We start from the raw sequence: 19,900 nt of genomic DNA on the forward strand, positions 1-19,900 counted from the left end.
CGAGTGTAAAATGACCCGACCCATAGAACAAGCGCACTGGCATTTTCCTCATACTCCACTATTGGCGCATTAAAAGTGTTTAGGACCTGATGATTTCAATAAGGGCTATAAGACTTCGTACTGGGAAGTAGATTTACCTTAAACAAAATCATACGCTGTAATCTCAGTCAATGGGAAAAGTATTTTTGGGCCCCATCACGTTGTAATTACTCGGTTTGGCCACTATTAAAAATGTCTTCAATGCCCGGCGCTCTTCCTCGGGGTTTGCAGCCATCGGCAAACCAGCACGTACATTCTGCGCCTGCGTGAAAGGAAATAACTCTCTATACCAGCAGGGGGCGATCGTCTGTATTCCTCATTCAAAAAGGGAAACAGATAAAACGGAGGAATGCAAATATACAAGAGCTTGTTATGATACGTACATGAAACAAAGCAGTGCTGGCCGAACATTTTCACACCACTCTTGCTCACTACTACCTTCCTGCATGTCGTTGTGAAAATATTCATGTATTGGAAAGATTTCTCTTCTCGTGCAATGATTCGTTTAACAGACAATTAAGACAATTAAGTTAAGGTCCATGCAAACCCATTCAGAGGCCGTCAGAGGAACATGGAACATCTGCTTGTGTCACAACTCATGAACTTAGAGATCGCAGAAAGGAACTTTGTATTTGCTGTAACGTATAAATAATAAATTAAAATACAGTTGACATGAACGGTCAAAAATGTAGATGTTAAAATCCAGTCTTGTGCTTAAAAAAGATTCTGTTTGGTGAACAGGTCGTAGCAAAAATGTTTCCTGAAAGGGAAGAATACCAGGAAATCCTCCTCATGACTAACTTTACACTATCAGAGGAAATGATACAAACAGACTGTAATAAATGAGTGAAAAGTGAACTTTACACTCTGAAATGTTAACGACAGAGCGGAGAGATAGAAAACAGCTGAATGAAGGCGGTGCGTGTTCATGTTAATACATCCTGGACTTCTTCTGTGGTTTATTTTGATCAGTGGGGGAGTTTTGTTAGAGTCCTAGAGCTGCGTAAGGGTGTGACGTAACTAAATATGCCGCAGATATGAAAGGAATTTGGGGGGAATTGTGGGTCAAAGACAAGATGAAACAGGGACAGAAGCAATAAGAATTAAATCATAGCCAGAGAAATTACAGGAAGTTCTTTACATCCAGAAGAAATAAGTGTTTGTGCAGAAGGAAAGCTACACATTCCCTAATGTTGTTTCTTTGTTAAAAACGACTTATCCAGAAACAAATATCAATCGGCTTTTACTTTGGGAAAATGTTGTTAAATGTTTATCCCAGAAAATTAAAAGTAATATCACATTGAAAGCCAAATGATGTGTATTTGGAATATACGCCACGGTAAGAATAATGCAAACAATGATCGACTTTAGACTTAAGAAAGAAAAAATAATTTTAACTTAACTATAACTTCTTGGAAAGTTCAACCAGTATCACCGACTGAAAGAGAATACATAGATAAAATATTGGAGTATAGATTCTACCTTTAATTATTTATATATATCAGCCTGTCACAACCTGGCTCGAGAGATGACAAGGAGGGAGACCACACAATCAAATAACTTTTCTATATGACACTTCATTCGAGCCAATCGGAGCTTCGATGGGTTTTTTACAACCTTCATGAGCCAATGAGTGTCAACTTGATAAGAAAGTGCCCACCCACTTCTTTAGTTACAGACTGACCCTGGATCAGCTCAGCGTCCTGGTGGCTCGCGCATCGTATAGAAAACGAGCGCCTCGTTCCCATGGTCCCATAGTATTTTCAAAATAAAATGTATTTCCAAAATAATATTTATTATTTATTGTACACAAAACAACACAAAAAAAACATAAAGATATTTGAAAGAAATGTGTTTATACTTCACTTACTCTGTGTGATTACTACTAACCCAGTTATCCAACTTCTGCTCCGGTCCTCCATGTCCGCTAGCTTAAGTTGCACCAAGTTCAGCAGCCTCGTGGGTGGCTAGCATCTCCAAATTGTTCCCCACGTCACCCCGTATCTTGCACATCTCCGCCTTTACGGTGCCGATGCTTTCAGTTAGTGCCACCGAGTCTGTTTGGATAGCAGCTAATGTTCCCTCCGTTTCCTTCCCCATCTGTTGAAGTTGGTCGAAGCGCGAGTCCAAGTAGCTTCGTTGCTTCTCCAGCACCGCGCTGGATAACGCCTCCACGTCAGACTGTTCCCTTGTTCCGGAACCATTCTTACACGACGATTTGTTGCTCGATTTAGACATTGGCTAAAATATTTAAAAACAAGTTGTCTCAACGGTATAAACTAACAGAATTAGCAACACTGGGTTAAGCCGGTTCAATCTATGCTGCCATCTTGTCCAGCTGATCACGTGACTCCTTAAACACTTATCCTTATCTGACATTAGATAATGTCCCATGACCTGACAGAAGTTACATCCTGGAATAAAGTTATATTATGCAGATGTAAAGTTTGTGGATTTAACAATGGAGGTAACCTGAGCTGTTTGTATTTACAGGAGAGAAATCTTAAACTTTTCCACAGTGAACGATGTCTTCTGTGAGTTATTTTGATCTACAAAGATTACAGAACAGTAAAAGTAAAACATTTTTACAATCGAAGGCTATAAAACCTTTCCACCATGGTGTCATCGGTGTTGTAAAAATATCAAACAAACACATTTATATGAACCATAGATTCACAATATGAACATACGTTAGTATTTAATGTTTCTCTAACAAAAGTAGATAATATATCTAAAAACAAGGCAAGTTGATTTATTTAGCACAATTTCAACAACAAGACAATTCAAAGTGCTTTATCAAAACATTAAAAGCATTAAGTCATTATAAAATTAATTTTAAATACATTTAAAAACATTAAACTAGATTGATGTATAATAAAAATAAAAATGTATAATGTCCCTGAAGGTAACGTTTCCTCTCTCACCTGTCATGGTGTCATCAGTCCTGTGTTGTATATGTAGTGAGACAGAGACATGTGTAATGTTCCTGAAGGTAACGTTTCCTCTCTCTCCTGTCATGGTGTCATCAGTCTTGTGTTGTATATGTAGTGAGACAGAGACATGTGTAATGTTCCTGAAGGTAACGTTTCCTCTCTCTCCTGTTATGGTGTCATCAGTCCTGTGTTGTATATGTAGGGAGACAGAGACATGTGTAATGTCCCTGAAGGTAACGTTTCCTCTCTCTCCTGTCATGGTGTCATCAGTCCTGTGTTGTATATGTAGGGAGACAGAGACATGTGTAATGTTCCTGAAGGTAACGTTTCCTCTCTCACCTGTCATGGTGTCATCAGTCCTGTGTTGTATATGTAGTGAGACAGACATATGTAATGTTCCTGAAGGTAACGTTTCCTCTCTCCTGTCATGGTGTCATCAGTCCTGTGTTGTATATGTAGTGAGACAGAGACATATGTAATGTCCCTGAAGGTAACGTTTCATCTCTCTCCTGTCATGGTGTCATCAGTCCTGTGTTGTATATGTAGTGAGACAGAGACATGTGTAATGTCCCTGAAGGTAACGTTTCCCCTCTCTCCTGTCATGGTGACATCAGTCCTGTGTTGTATATGTAGTGAGACAGACATATGTAATGTTCCTGAAGGTAACGTTTCCTCTCTCCTGTCATGGTGTCATCAGTCCTGTGTTGTATATGTAGTGAGACAGAGAGATGTGTAATGTCCCTGAAGGTAACGTTTCATCTCTCTCCTGTCATGGTGTCATCAGTCCTGTGTTGTATATGTAGTGAGACAGAGAAATGTGTAATGTCCCTGAAGGTAATGTTTCCTCTCTCTCCTGTCATGGTGTCATCAGTCCTGTGTTGTATATGTAGTGAGACAGAGAAATGTGTAATGTCCCTGAAGGTAACGTTTCCTCTCTCTCCTGTCATGGTGTCATCAGTCCTGTGTTGTATATGTAGTGAGACAGAGACATGTGTAATGTTCCTGAAGGTAACGTTTCCTCTCTCTCCTGTCATGGTGTCATCAGTCCCGTGTTTATATGTAGTGAGACAGAGAAATGTGTAATGTTCCTGAAGGTAACGTTTCCTCTCTCTCCTGTCATGGTGTCATCAGTCCTGTGTTGTATATGTAGTGAGACAGAGACATGTGTAATGTCCCTGAAGGTAACGTTTCCTCTCTCTCCTGTCATGGTGTCATCAGTCCTGTGTTGTATATGTAGTGAGACAGAGACATGTGTAATGTCCCTGAAGGTAACGTTTCCTCTCTCACCTGTCATGGTGTCATCAGTCCTGTGTTGTATATGTAGTGAGACAGAGACATGTGTAATGTCCCTGAAGGTAACGTTTCCTCTCTCACCTGTCATGGTGTCATCAGTCCTGTGTTGTATATGTAGTGAGACAGAGACATGTGTAATGTCCCTGAAGGTAACGTTTCCTCTCTCCTGTCATGGTGTCATCAGTCCTGTGTTGTATATGTAGTGAGACAGAGAAAAAATAAACAAGAGATCAATGGAACATAGAAACACAAAACATTATAAAATAATGAAACTGATCAATGAAATTGCCCTAATGATAGAAATGAGGTCAACTGTACCTGCAGATTGCACAGGTTCCGCATCACTCACACATGAAGCTGCTCACTGTCTCCCCCTGCAGTCGGACCTGTGCGTTACTGTCAAGGCCAGGACAGTGAAACTTGTGGAGCTTCCTTCTCCTCTGGCTGCTCCTGGAGTTTCTACTTTAATGGCTGTAAGTACGCCCGAAGCAAAACACTGCACTAGTTCAGTCCCTGAAGGTAACGTCTAATCACTTTAGAATAATTTATTATTGAGTTATTTAACACTTCACATCAAATCCCCTTCATAACAGGTCTCCGTCATGAAGGGGATTTGATGTGAAATGTTACAAGAACTTTCAGAAAGAAAGAGCCGATTATTAACAACTTGAAACTGAGTTTGTTTTGTTTCTGTTTTGTTTTCTCAAGAGACATAAAAATGTCAATATTAAAATATTGAGGTAAGATTATTAAAGTGGTGAGGATAGTAACTGAACCATTCTGAAGTGTTTGCCAGCCGTCGACAGTAAACAACACGTGTTGTGTGTAAGTGTGTGCTCAGTAACACTGCTGCTTTGCTTCCCTGAGTACTGTACTGTCAGCATGTGAACTGACACCTGTCACTTTCTAAACACACATCCATCAGCCCAGTTATGTAACATGAAGCCACACTCCTAAAATAACTGCAGGACCCCCCATGATGCAGTTCTCTGAGCTAAACCTCGTACCTACACAAAGTGTGAATTGTATTAAAGCTTCTGCAGCAGGTGTCCACAGAGAGAAATCACAACTTAATGACGTGGTGAGAAAAGCTTGTCGAAGATAAAGAGTGATGATGTTACTAAGCAACAGGACACATCTAAACACAACCTGATGTGTGCAGTTTGTTGTTTAAAGGAAGAGTTTGACACTTTGGGGAATATGTTTCTTCACTTTGTTGCTGAGAGTAAAATAAGAAGATAGATCGTCTGTATGCTAAATATTTAGCCCGCTTAGCTTAGCATAAAGACTCTCATAGTTATAATGTATTGTAGCAGAGTCTAACATGTCTTCATATCTTAAAGTTAAATGATGGCATGTGAGTCATAAGCATGAGAACAAATAGCGTTTCATTTTACAAGACACACGTTTAAAGGACTTGTTGACATTATTGAAGGGAAAGAAGACAGAGATCAATATAACAGCTGAGAACAAACTTTGTCACATGAATGTAAATAACTAGCGAGCCAGAAGGATAAACAACAACATTGAGGGACGGCTACAAACTTTAGCTGCTACTAGCTTACAAAGCTAAATGTATTTATAAAATGCACATAAGAGTGAAACTGACTGCTTGTAATCTTCACACGTTTGAAAGAGAGATGTATGCTCCACTGAGCACTGCAGCAACACAGTGAAGCTGTAACATGTTCTATAACTAAAGACGATCACGAGCAGCAGCGATGCTGTTCAAATGGTAAACACCACCTGTCTCCTCAGTAGGCCTGCTCTAATGTATTTATGTTGAGCTAACGTTAGAGAGTCACACAGGGAACTAACATGTTGAGCATCACAAAGACTTTTTACCTTAGAAGATGTTTGGACACAGTTTGACACTCTCAGTCCTTACACCCTCTGTCCTTACACCCTCTGTCCTTAGACCCTTTGTCCTTAGACCCTCTGTCCTCAGACCCTCTGTCCTTAGACCCTCTGTCTCATGAATGCAACGTTTATTGCAACGAAATGCAAGATAATGAAAAATCTTCCTCTCATTTCTCCACCTCATGCCTGGCATTAACAACCTCCACAGTGTTATGTTATATATAGTTTGCTTCCTGTTCTTACTGTCTCATTGCACTAATAAAGCGGGAAACAACAAACTCACCTTTCCACAGCGATGACCACCAGAGTGAAGACTGATGCAGAAACAGACATCCCCTGCACAAAGCCGCTCGTCTTGCACACAATGTTGGAAAGGACCAACCTGTTGACAAAGTGACAAACGTGGCGGCACGTTTTTATATGAACAGGGAGTTTGGCGTCACTTGAAGATACAGTGCAGGCGGAGCTTTGAGCTTCAACACGGCTCTTCAGAACCCTGTGGGGGACGTAGACTACAGGCAATGTTTATACTGTGGTGGGGGCGCGTGTTAATACCAGCTGTGGACAGGGCCGTGGGCTTCACTTGATACATCACTTGATGAGCCTCAGCACAGGGACTTCCCTGTGCTGAGGCTCATCAAGTGATGAGATGCATAGATGGTGTATTCATCACACATTGCTCAATGTGAAAGCAACAATAATACTCGCTCATAGAGAAATAGCAGAAATCCTTACTGGCTTCACACATTACAAATGTTATAAATAAAATAGTATCTACATGTATGTGACACAAGAATACAAAGCACTTACATACTTCACAGAATCAGCCTTTATATTCTCTAAGTCACACACCTGCACCCTAACACAAGCTGTGAACATTACATTCTGTCTTTAACAGTCTTCTGCAGGTGCACATTTATAATGCATAATTAAGATGGTTGAAAGGTGTTGTATTGCATGCATCATTGAATGTAGTGATATCAGTTGAGAGGGATGGAGAGCTTCACAACGAACAGCTCTGTATGCTGTTTCACACACTGATGAAGGTCTGACAATAAGAGGAAGAGTGAGACAAGTCACACTTTGTTCAAGTTCTTTTTGCCCCCTTAAATAACTAGAGCTCCTTCACACGTGCACTGCAGCCCTGAAATGATCTGACACATCTCGGAGGAGCCGTATGTGAGAACACAAATGTCCGATTCCTTCTGAGCGGACATCAGATGGACTTTACGCTGCAGTGGATCATGAATCGTGGCTGTGCCTGTTGCTCTGGTCCTGCCTGATGCACGCGTTAAGAGACAAAGACTCAAAATGTTTACTCTAAATAGTTTTATACATTTCAAATTTCAAATGTAACAACTCTGTTATTCATGTACAATTGCAGTGTTTGTTGTTCACTAAACCTCTAAAATAGAATCCTGTCTGTGTTTCTTCATGTTGTTATTACACTTATAACATGCAATACATTGTAAATCACGACCAGGTATGGAACGTTCCAGGTGTTCTTGATAAATGGCTCACAGGACATTTTCTCACCTTTTTATAGTCAGAATACTCAAAAGAGTCCAGACGGACATTTTGAGGCTTCGGTGTTAAAGAGTGAAACGGTTTCTGAACTAAAAGCGTGTAAAACTTTCAGTCTGCGAGAAAATGGTTGAAAATGTAAAAAGAATTGTCAAATGTTTAAAGATGGTCCTTTAACTTTATTTAACTTAGAATATAATGTTGTGGGTTTGAGTCAGAATTCAGTTTTCACTGACAGGAATTTACTTTGTGCAAAGATTAATACAGGAATTATTAAATAAAATATGTTTCACTCTATTATAGCTCATGAAAGGTTCAATGCCTGCAGAGATAAGAACCATCAGTTCAGTAAGACGTTGAGTTGCCTCTGAGTGAAATGTTCCAGGTGATTACTGATAAGTATAAGTGGTGCAGCTCCTGGGCTGCAGTACTTTAGTGCCATTATTGTATTTGTGGGTGATAGAATGCTTTACTTTTTTTAAACTCATAAAATTGTGGCGGAGTAAAAACGATCATTATCACAACTTCCCAGAGCTCAAGTTGACGTGTTTAAATTGTTTTTGTCCAACAAACAATCAATTGAAAGAAAGGGAAAGGAAAGGAGAGACCCTGCCCGGAGGAAGCCCGGGGCCTCCGTCTGGAGCCAGGCCCAGAGGGAGGGCCCGACAGCGAGCGCCTGGTGGCCGGGTTTGCCACGGAACCCGGTCGGGCACAGCCCGAAGAAGCTACGTGGTGCCTCCCATCCATCCATCCTGTGGGCCCACCACTCATGGGAAAAACCGCTGGGGTCGGGTGCGCTGTCACACGGGTGGCAGTGATGGTCAGTGACCTCGACGGACCAGACCCGGGCAGCAGAGGCTGGCTCTGGGGACGTGGAACGTCACCTCTCTGTGGGGGAAGGAGCCGGAACTAGTGCGGAAGGTGGAGCGCTACCAGTTGGATCTGGTGGGGCTTACCTCCACGCACAGTCTTGGCTCTGGAACCGTACTCCTGGATAGGGGTTGGACTCTATTCTTCTCCGGAGTTTCCCAAGGTGTGAGGCGTTGGAGTTTACCCCAGTGGACGAGAGGGTCGCCTCCCTACGTCTTCGGGTTATGGGGGGGAAAACTCTGACTGTTGTTTGTGCCTATGCCCCAAACCGCAGTTCTGAGTATTCGGCCTTCTTGGAGACCCTGAATGGAGCCCTGCAGGGGGCTCCATTAGGGGACTCCGTAGTCTTGCTGGGAGACTTCAACGCACACGTGGGAAACGATGGAGACACCTGGAGAGGCGTGATTGGGAGGAAGACCGGGGTGGTGGTTCCCCTATTTAAAAAGGGGGACCAGAGAGTGTGTGCCAACTACAGGGGTATCACACTTCTCAGCCTCCCTGGTAAAGTCTACTCCAAGGTACTGGAAAGGAGGGTTCGGCCGGTAGTCGAACCTCTGATTGAAGAGGAACAATGCGGATTCCGTCCTGGTCGTGGTAACAACGGACCAACTCTTTACTCTCGCAAGGATCCTGGAGGGGGCCTGGGAGTACGCCCATCCGGTCTACATGTGTTTTGTGGATCTGGAGAAGGCGTATGACCGGGTCCCCCGGGTGATACTGTGGGAGGTGCTGCGGGAGTATGGGGTGAGGGGGTCACTTCTGAGGGCCATCCAATCCCTGTACGCCCAAAGCGAGAGTTGTGTCCGGATACTCGGCAGTAAGTCGGACTCGTTCCCTGTGAATGTTGGCCTCTGCCAGGGCTGCGCTTTATCACCAATCCTGTTCGTGATTTTCATGGACAGGATATCGAGGCGTAGTCGTGGAGGAGAGGGGTTGCAGTTCGGTGACCTGAGGATCTCATCGCTGCTCTTTACAGATGATGTGGTCCTTATGGCATCATCGGTCTGTGACCTTCAACAGTCACTGGATCGGTTCGCAGCCGAGTGTACAGCAGTTGGGATGAGGATCAGCACCTCAAAATCTGAGGCCATGTCTCTCAGCAGGAAACCGGTGGATTGCCTACTCCGGGTAGGGAATGAGCCATTACCCCAAGTGAAGGAGTTCAAGTACCTCGGGGTCTTGTTCGCGAGTGAGGGGACAATGGAGCGAGAGATTGACCGGAGAATCGGAGCAGCGGGGGCGGTATTACAGTCCTTTTACCGCACCGTTGTGACGAAAAGAGAGCTGAGCCAGAAGGCAAAGCTCTCAATATACCGGTCGATCTTCGTTCCTACCCTCACCTATGGTCATGAAGGCTGGGTCATGACCGAAAGAACGAGATCACGGGTACAAGCGGCCGAAATGGGTTTTCTCAGACGGGTGGCTGGCGTCTCCCTTAGAGATAGGGTGAGAAGCTCAGCCATCAGGAGAGACCCGGAGTAGAGCCGCTGCTCCTTTACGTTGAAAGGAGCCAGTTGAGGTGGTTCGGGCATCTAGTAAGGATGCCACCTGGGCGCCTCCCTAGGGAGGTGTTCCAGGCACGTCCAGCTGGGAGGAGACCCCGGGGAAGACCCAGGACTCAGTGGAGAGATTATATCTCCTCACTGGCCTGGGAACGCCTCAGGATCCCCCAGTCGGAGCTGGAGGATGTGGCCCGGAGAAGGGAAGATTGGGGTTCCTTACTGGAGCTGCTGCCCCCGCGACCCGACCCCGGATAAGCGGTAGACGATGGATGGATGGACTACAAACAATCTCAAAGTCAAAGAAAAATGTGTTTTGGGCAGTTTTGCTTCAACAATCAAAACAACAAAATGGTTTAATAATAATAAAATATTATTATTTTATCCATCTCCTCTTTATTATTATTATTATTATTATTATCATTTTATTTTTTACCGTTTTACTCAGGTAAATCGCGCAAACATTTAAAAACGCGTAAAACAAACACACACACATTTTCTGAAAGCAATTAAAGATAAAATCTGTAAATCTACACGTTAATGCTTCGACACACAAACAACACATTTAATAATCTGTTCATCATTTAAGTCTTTTTGTTTCATGTAAATATTCACAACATTTGAAGTTCCAGTTTCTTCTCGTCTCATACGAAAGTAAACTTTATTAAAGATTATTTTCGGTATCGTTTAATCTGCGGTTATTTTCTAGATTAATCGTTTGGTCTATAAAATGTTAGAAAATAGTAACAAATGTCCGTCCCAAGACCGATGTGATGTCTTTAAACGTCTCGTTTTGTCACTTTAATGATATGAACTGAGAAACAGCAGGAAATCTCCATATTTTCTGAAACTTTTGCATGAAAAAGTAAATTAACGATGAATCGATTATTACAATAAATAGCAATTGTGTTCTGTCGATCCACTATTCGGTTAGTTGACTAATCGTTGCAGTTCATATTAAGTATTGAGCAGATTAATCGATAAAGGAAATAATCGTTATTTTCTACGCTGGACAAGAACACATTTCTCTCTCCATCAGTCACTCAGGGAGGCAAGACATCGATTTAATTGCTCATTTATTATCCAAACAATAAAGTAGTTTATTACACAGTGATCGTCATTCAACACAAACACACATTCAAGTAGTGGACGAGGTAAAAACCTGCAGAGCAGTCAGCAGATCAGTCAGTCAGCAGAGCAGTCAGCAGAGCAGTCAGCAGCAGAGCAGTCAGCAGCAGAGCAGTCAGTCAGCAGCAGAGCAGTCAGCAGCAGAGCAGTCAGTCAGCAGAGCAGTCAGCAGATCAGTCAGTCAGCAGAGCAGTCAGCAGAGCAGTCAGCAGCAGAGCAGTCAGCAGCAGAGCAGTCAGCAGCAGCAGAGCAGTCAGCAGCAGAGCAGTCAGCAGCAGAGCAGTCAGTCAGCAGCAGAGCAGTCAGCAGCAGAGCAGTCAGCAGAGCAGTCAGCAGCAGAGCAGTCAGCAGCAGAGCAGTCAGCAGCAGAGCAGTCAGCAGCAGAGCAGTCAGCAGCAGAGCAGTCAGCAGCAGAGCAGTCAGCAGCAGAGCAGTCAGCAGCAGAGCAGTCAGCAGAGCAGTCAGCAGCAGAGCAGTCAGCAGCAGAGCAGTCAGCAGTCGTAATGTTTACCTTGTTGTTATTAAACATATCTAATATTAATGTGTGAGACAATAGAAATATTAGTTAATGATGATATAGTTCTTTCTCGGTGGGTTAGGGTTGTTTTAATGTTATAATGTTATATACAATATAAACACTTAACTTTGTTTTAACGAGTTTAAATGTAGTTTGTTCTGTTTGTATCCATGTACTGATGTTCTTTTATGTTTGAGGACTCGGGCTAAAAGAGATCCAGATAAGAAATCTACTGAAAATCTAATGGGTGGAGGTCATGAGGCTCATTTAAGTGAACGCATGAAACACAACTTCAAACGACTGCAGCTTCACGCTGAAAGCAGAACAGCTGGAACTACAACCAAACTCTGTGTAGTTTCATCTCCAGATGTTAAGAGAACACACACACACACACACACACACACACACACACACACACCTAACCAGTTCCTCTCAGCAGCAGGTAGACGGCAGAGACGGTGATGGCGGTGGCGGTGTAAGTAAACACAGCGTTGTAAACATTGTTTGTCCTGATTCGTTCTCCCAGCGTCCTCTGGGACTCCTCCAGACGCGTCACCAGCGCCTCAGACTCCCACCGGTCCTCTCGCTCGGGTCTCTCCGGTGCTGCAAACTGCGGCTGAGCGGTCTGTGGTTCAGTCTGTGGTTTGGTCTCCAGCAGCCTCCTCACCACAGACATTTCTCCCTCAACTCTACCGAGTCCTTGCTCCAGTTGTCCCAGTTGTGGCCGGAGGGACTTCAGAAGGGACTCTGTCTTTTGGCTGCTGATGTGGAGGTCTTTGAAGGCTGAAAGAGACACCGTGGGCGCGTCTGGGGACGGAGCCCTCTTGTCCTGAAGGACGACGCCCCTCTGTGTGAAGGCGTCAGTCAGAGCGACCCTGAGGCTGTCGATGAGCGTGCGGAGCTCGTCCTGCTGGAAGCGATGGTTTCCAGCCTGGACTCTGAGGGCTTCCTGCAGACTCTCGGGACCTTTCTGTGCCTCCAGCAGAAGACTCTTCAGCTCCTACGGATGAGAGAGGTGAGGATGCATCAGCTGAACCAAAGATCAGAGCACACTGGTGCCGATACTAGAGACGCTTTGTCTGAGTCGCCCCCCCTCACCTGCAGGCGGACGCGGTTGATGTATGTCGACCCCATGACCCCGATCAGAGCTCCGAGCACCGAGCCGATGATGGACCAGTTTTTGGTGCGTTCTGCTCTCGTCCGCTCCTTCTCGTGGCTCGATCTGACGCCCGCAGAAAACAAGGCGAACTTCTCCCTCTCCGACCCCTCTGAGTTCTCGTACGCAGTCCGGAGACGCCGCTCCTCCTGCGGTCACGTTCATTATGAATTAACTTCAAGTGTTACACAAACAGGGACTTTATTTAACAGATCTCTCTGCTTGGCCAAGAAAGCTGCCATCTTTATTCAAACATCAGCATCTGAGCAGAACACGAACACACCAACCTTCACCAATCTTGTGCACTTTCTAAGAAACTCTCTTGCACTTACTGTTATTGTGCCATTGGTTTATATTTACATTTTAAGTTGCTAACCTGCAGCAGTTTGTGCTCCTGAGTGGCGAGCTCCAGGTAGTGAGCTTCCTCCCTGGAGACTCTGTCCAGCCGGTCCCTGACCTCCTTCAGCCGGACCTGCAGGGCCTCCAGGCTGACATGAGCCTCGCGCACCATCCCTCTGGCCACCATGAACGCCGACTCAGCCTGGAAGAAACACGCATGTCTGAGACTCTCTCAGGAAACATAAAACTCATCAGCTTGGAGTTCATCTATAAAAAGGATTCTGCAAATTATTGTGTTTTCTGACTGTGAACGTGTTCACAGCACGTTTCCTGCTTCTTACTGTCTGCTGACCTCAGTGACCTTTGTCTGGGCCGAGCGGACCTCGTTGAGCCCGACAAACTCTTCGTATCTTTCCCACCAGTAGTTGACTGAGGCGGTGGCCGCCTGAGCCGACCTTTGACCCCACAGCTGCCCCAACTCGCCTGCATGCTGGAGGAGAAGAGCAGAAACAGACCATCGTTTTAAATGTTTTGTTCTTTTGTAGTATCAGATAATAATGGTGCCTTTATTACTTTTAAAATAGTTATAACAAAGGGTTTCAAGTTAAAAGGTTATATTTCTAACATTTGTATGTCGACGAATATTTTTTAAATAATAACACCAACAAAGGTTTTTTTTATTTTATAAAAAGGTAAAGAATAGTAAAATGCTTTTCCTAAAACAAATTATAAATATGATGTGAAATATTATTAAAACATTTTTGTCTGGTACTAATTGAATGTCCAGACTGCATTGACAAAAACAGTGATTTAACCTCTCAGAACAGACGTTGCTGCTCTCCCGCTGCCTCCGTCTGTCAGTTAGTTTGAGTTATTGTGTGATTTTAGTGAATCTGAATTAACCCTTTAAAACACCAAAGTCACACAATAACACAAACTAACCGACTGATGGAGGCAGCTGTGGACCAGTAACTCCCGTGTTCTGAGAGGTTAAATCACTGTTTTTATCAATGGAGTCTGGTGGCTTTGAAGAGAGCGTAGATAACTGCTTCAGCTCCCCGTCAGAAAGAGTCGGCTGAACTTAAGGTAAATACACTTAAAGTGTGGTTGCCAGCGAGGCTTGTGAGCCAATAGAATAACGACGTTGGTATCACATGGTATCTCTGTGTCGTCAGCAAACAAGAATCTGAGTAGTTGTCAGTTAGTGTTGAAAAAAACAAAAACAATTCTTATTTATACAGTTAGCGTTCGGCTTCTCCGGTACACATCCAAAGTGCTCAGAGACTGAAGGGGGAACAAGACCAGGTGAACTCTGGCGCTGCTCGTCGGATTCAAGGGCTGAAACGCCACACAGAGTTCATCACTGTTCTTCTTGGGAGGTTAGCTAAAGCTAGTTAGCCAACTGGGACTCTACACCGACACTTTCTATGAAATATGCAAATTGTGCATCGAACTGGCAAACAGTGTTTGGACGTGAACACAATGGGAGGGCGCCATCTGGTGGCTGAATGTTATCAACTGCTCCTTTAAATAAAGACATTTTAAGACCACATTGAATTAAAGTCGATACCCATTTGTAATTTGCTGACATACAGGCAGAAGTATGAAGAAAGGTTCGTATGAAGGAAGTCGTAGAATTACTTTAAGTAAGAAACAGCAATCTAAATCTTACAACGCTGGTAGGGTAGCAGCGAGACTTCATGGATGTGCTCAAGTAAATTCTGACTGGAGAGGACTGTGGTTAGATTCTCATGTCGAGCAACAAGACTTCAATTTCAATGACCCCCCTGATTATTTGCAGTTAACAGCAGAGCATTTAAGAGCTTTTCACTGTATTTAAAGCTTATTCTAGACCTTTATAGGACTTAAAACCCTGTAGTAAGTCGGTGATGTCTATGGTCTGGAAATGTGTTATAATCAGTTAAAGAGGGATTTACGGTACCTGCAATGCAGCCAGGGCACGCTCCTTCACCACCTTGGCGTTGCCGTTCCTATCAGGAGGGGTGGGCTTAGTGGGTGGAGGGGAGCCGGGCTGATTGTGAGCACTGTAGGTTCGGACCGGGGTGATTCTGCAGGGCAGGAAGAGGCGGGACAGACAGCACGAGCCATGAGCCCGGAGACAGATCTGAGCGCCTCTGTACCTGACACAGAAAAGATAATGTTGTTAATCATCAGCTTCATTGTGCGGTGTTTCCTCTGGTCTTTGCTCTGGTCTTTGCTCTGGTCTTTGCTCTGGTCTTTGCTCTTGTCTTTGCTCTGGTCTTTGTTTGCTCTGGTCTTTGCTCTGGTCTTTGCTCTGGTCTTTGCTCTGGTCTTTGCTCTGGTCTTGTCTTTGTTCTGGTCTTTGCTCTGGTCTTTGCTCTGGTCTTTGTTCTGGTCTTTGCTCTGGTCTTGCTCTGGTCTTTGCTCTGGTCTTTGCTCTGGTCTTTGCTCTGGTCTTTGTTCTGGTCTTTGTCTGGTCTTTGCTCTGGTCTTTGTTCTGGTCTTTGCTCTGGTCTTGTTCTGGTCTTTGCTCTGGTCTTTGCTCTGGTCTTTGTTCTGGTCTTTGTTCTGGTCTTTGCTCTGGTCTTTGCTCTTGGTCTTGCTCTGGTCTTGCTCTGGTCTTTGCTCTGGTCTTTGCTCTGGTCTTTGCTCTGGTCTTTGCTCTGGTCTTTGCTCTGGTCTTTGCTCTGGTCTTTGTTCTTGTCTTGCTCTTGTCTTGGCTCTGGTCTTTGTTCTGGTCTTTGCTCTGGTCCTTGTTCTGGTCTTTGCTCTGGTCTTTGTTCTGGTCTTTGCTCTGGTCTTTGCTCTGGTCTTTGTTCTGGTCTTTGCTCTTGTCTTTGCTCTTGTCTTTGCTCTGGTCTTTGCTCTGGTCTTTGCTCTGGTCTTTGTTCTGGTCTTTGCTCTTGTCTTTGCTCTGGTCTTTGCTCTGGTCTTTGCTCTGGTCTTTGCTCTGGTCTTTGTTCTGGTCTTTGTTCTGGTCTTTGCTCTGGTCTTTGCTCTTGTCTTTGCTCTGGTCTTTGTTCTGGTCTTTGCTCTTGTCTTTGCTCTGGTCTTTGCTCTGGTCTTGCTCTGGTCTTTGCTCTGGTCTTTGCTCTGGTCTTTGCTCTGGTCTTTGCTCTGGTCTTTGCTCTGGTCTTTGTCTGGTCTTTGCTCTGGGTCTTTGCTCTGGTCTTTGCTCTTGTCTTTGCTCTGGTCTTTGTTCTGGTCTTTGCTCTGGTCTTTGCTCTTGTCTTTGCTCTTGTCTTGGCTCTGGTCTTTGTTCTGGTCTTTGCTCTGGTCTTGTTTTGGTCTTTGCTCTGGTCTTTGCTCTTGTCTTTGCTCTGGTCTTTGCTCTTGTCTTTGTTCTGGTCTTTGCTCTGGTCTTTGTTCTGGTCTTTGCTCTGGTCTTTGCTCTGGTCTTTGCTCTGGTCTTTGCTCTGGTTGCATTGTGCAGAAGTACCTCATTGAGAAGAGCAGCAGTCAGCAGTGAAGCTTGAAAACTGTCAGCTTCACTTTCACTGCAGCTACAGAGCAGGAACAGGGACCTGTGAGAAAACCAGTTAGAAACAATTATATGATTTATAAACGATCAAGTGCTGCTTACAAAGATATTTAAATTCCACATTAAGTCAACATCCTAACTGATCTAACTGCTACTACATTTACAACCTGGGGGGGAACATGACACATGAACTATCCTCACTACTAATACTGACTGATAACCAGACATACGGGATGAGGATTACATGCACAGGGTCTAACAACATTAATATACTTTTAATAACATTTTTCCTCCAAGGTTATCCGACTGTTGTGTTCGTTTCCGTTTCATTCACAAACAGCCTTTAGCTCCACGTTGCTAACAGTAGCCGGTAAACAGCATGCTTTCTGTGACAGTGACACTCACATAACAAGAAGGTCAAATAAACATACCTGTTCTATTCAGTGTTGTCAGAGTATTCATGTCACACGGAAGCGCTTTCTTTCGGCTAACAAGTTAGCATCTTGATGTCAAATGAAACAACCAGCCGGGTAACTTTTCATTCAGGCACGTAGCGGTCTTTCTACTTCCGGATCAGAGTTCAGCGGGGTCCTGATAGCGCGGATTAGAAAGACAACCGGCAGCCAAACAAATACACGTCTATTTCTACTCCAAGATCTACTGTGAAGAGTTTTAAACATGGCAAGCAGAGAAGGTGAGACGTCGTTTCATCTGCTGGGCATCAGAAAGTATAGCTGTTTGACAACACGCAGCGTATTTTACAGGTTTGATTAGCTAGCAAGCTAACGGCTGCGAAAGAGCACGAGTCAGACAGCGTTCTCTTCTTGCACCAAACGACAGCTAGAATCTGCAACATAAATGTTTTTGTGGATGTCGGGAAATATATAAATAAGAAAGATGATGTATCTACATCATGTACAAATCACTGTGGTCGTCTGGAACATTCGTCGTATAAATCATCTTCCAAAATGTAATTTAAAGTAGATTTAAAATGTTTTCCGCCCTCTTTCTGCTTGTGTTAGCGGGTAACGGACACACTAAGTTTAGATCTAAAATGTGAGGAGCGTGCAGTGAGCTTCTGGATACGTGTTATTTAAATAGCATCTATATTTGAACGGTTGAGTCAGTCATCTTCACTGATATAGCACAGCTATACTAAAGGAGTACGACGTGGTGTTCTGGCCACACCAGATCAAACAGACTCTAAACTATATATACTTCAGATCGGGCTATTTCAACAGGCCTGTTGGTCGATATAAAATGCGTTTATTGTCCGCAGGAGGCAAAAAGAAGCCACTGAAGGCGCCCAAGAAACAGTCCAAGGAAATGGATGATGTAAGTATCCTCTTAGAATGGACGCATATCTTCATTAACGCATATTTCTGTATTCTTGTTTTCAAATTGCATATGTTCTTTATACTAGTGATCGACCGATATGGGTAAAAGGCCGATATTTTTGAAAGCAGGTCGGCCGATGCCTGCCCACATGTATGATGCCAATATATATATTTTGTTGCATCTGATCAAATGCAGCAATTTAATAATAACACACGAGACACAAAACTGCTAAGCTTAAATTAAGATTTATTTAAGTTATTTGCTGCATTGTCCCCTCACTATTTCCCAGAGCCCAAGGTGAGGTCTTCAGATGTCGGCTGAGTATCGGGTGTTAAACAAAAAAATACCTCATAGCAACATTTATTTTTGTTGTTTTCTAGGAAAATATTCATAAATGAATGTTAGCTGCAGGCCACACTGAAGAGGCATGTCAGCCAGGAGTGATGTCATGCAAAGGGTTTAGTCAGAAGATTGTAAATCGTCTGTGTCTGCAGGATGATGTTGCCTTCAAGCAGAAGCAAAAGGATGACCTGAAGGCCATGGAAGTGTTGAAGGCCAAAGCGTCTGGAAAAGGACCTCTAGGTAATGGAGTATTGTACTCTCTACTCTGCATGTATTGCACAGCGTTACCTTTTACCAGCAGTATGTTAAGTAAATAAATGATCTCCACCGTTACCAGCTGCGACATTAAAGTAATGAACACATTAATGCATCAGTAATACTTAGAATAAAATACACATTGTGAAAAGAGCCATTCTGCATAATGAGTACTTTTACTCTTGGTACATATATTTAAATATAAGTTTAATTCTGCCTTTCAGCGACAAAATAAAAACAAAGTCCAGCCACAGTTCTGACCTCTGGGATTAATTGGTTTTCTTACAAACACAATTTAAATGTAAATGTTTTCTGTCGTTTGCCCCTCCAGGCAGCAGTGGCATCAAGAAATCAGGCAAGAAGTAAGATCTGGATCTGACGCCGATGTTCGTCGACGCCCCGGCTTCACTTCCTGTGTCCTGTGTCTGAGATGTGTTTGCTCGCTGAGAAGACCTGTGTTACACATGAACCCCATCAAACACCTGCCCTGGTGTCGACCTGCTCGACCCAGTGAACATGTACAGACATTTAATTAAATATTTCTGAGAATTTCAAGCACCAGGAATATGGGTCCACACCTTTTGTGTTTCAGATGATCAACATCTTCAAATCCAGTTTATAAATTAAGGTTCGCCATCTTACAAATGGGGGGGGGGGGGGGGTCCTGATCTCTACCGTATTTAGTTTTTGTCCATGTGAGACTTTAAACTATCAGAACACACATCACCAAGTTCTTTTCTTTCCGTTGTGTTGTAAAGAGGAAGATACTAATAAAGTTTTTGTAACGACTCATTTTGATTCTTTGTTTGAGATTCTGACGGATTCCTTTCCAGCAAACGGTTTAAAACTCAAAGTGTCAGACCTCGTTACGTCACATTCTCATATAAACGCAGTGACGTAACAGGAAGGTCATCGTGAGCAGAGCATAAACAAGTAATCAGTTGTGACCAACTTCTCTCAAGCTGTTGTGTTGCTTCAGATCAAAGGGATTTTATCTAGTCTCACGAATTACAAATTTGCCTCAAGGGGCTTCACAAGCTGAACAGCATCTGACGCCCTGTCCTTAGACGCTTGCAGGCTACAAGGAACAACCAAATAAAGCTTGATGCTGGGTAATCTCTGGTCTCCATGCACCAAACGTTCTTAACCATCCGACCTGTGGACCAGGTGTCCTGAATGATGAAGTCCACTCATCAGATGTTTAATCTTAGGTAATGTCCCCTAAACACTAAAGCAAATCCTCAGCGATTTGAGACGTCGCCAGAAGAAGACGTTGAGGTTCGGTTAAATAAATTTAAAGTTCCTGCATGACGTTCAGTTTGAGGTGAGAATAAAATCTGTAGA

At 43.7% G+C, this 19,900-nt stretch overlaps 2 protein-coding genes and 1 long non-coding RNA gene across 3 annotated transcripts; 1 reads left to right on the forward strand and 2 right to left on the reverse strand.

The window, feature by feature from the left end:
* Nucleotides 1-245: 245 nt before the first annotated feature.
* LOC115008540 (uncharacterized) lies at nt 246-6,127 on the reverse strand. The gene is made up of 3 exons (XR_003832303.1): nt 5,456-6,127; nt 1,475-1,477; nt 246-256 (listed from the first exon to the last, which is right to left on the reverse strand). It is a non-coding gene; the product is annotated as an uncharacterized LOC115008540 (long non-coding RNA).
* Nucleotides 6,128-11,525: 5,398 nt separating this feature from the next.
* On the reverse strand, nt 11,526-17,200 carry ccdc51 (coiled-coil domain containing 51). Its single transcript, XM_029432620.1, has 7 exons — nt 17,053-17,200; nt 16,580-16,664; nt 15,101-15,299; nt 13,511-13,648; nt 13,196-13,360; nt 12,762-12,968; nt 11,526-12,663 (listed from the first exon to the last, which is right to left on the reverse strand). Exons 2-7 carry the CDS (start codon nt 16,582-16,584, stop codon nt 12,082-12,084), a joined length of 1,296 nt encoding a protein of 431 aa, XP_029288480.1. The 5' UTR covers nt 16,585-16,664; nt 17,053-17,200; the 3' UTR covers nt 11,526-12,081.
* On the forward strand, nt 17,181-19,346 carry tma7 (translation machinery associated 7 homolog). Its single transcript, XM_029432621.1, has 4 exons — nt 17,181-17,315; nt 17,901-17,956; nt 18,454-18,541; nt 18,888-19,346. Exons 1-4 carry the CDS (start codon nt 17,300-17,302, stop codon nt 18,920-18,922), a joined length of 195 nt encoding a protein of 64 aa, XP_029288481.1. The 5' UTR covers nt 17,181-17,299; the 3' UTR covers nt 18,923-19,346.
* Nucleotides 19,347-19,900: the final 554 nt, after the last annotated feature.

Source organism: Cottoperca gobio, chromosome 5, assembly GCF_900634415.1.
Source record: "Cottoperca gobio chromosome 5, fCotGob3.1, whole genome shotgun sequence".
NCBI lineage: Eukaryota > Metazoa > Chordata > Actinopteri > Perciformes > Bovichtidae > Cottoperca > Cottoperca gobio.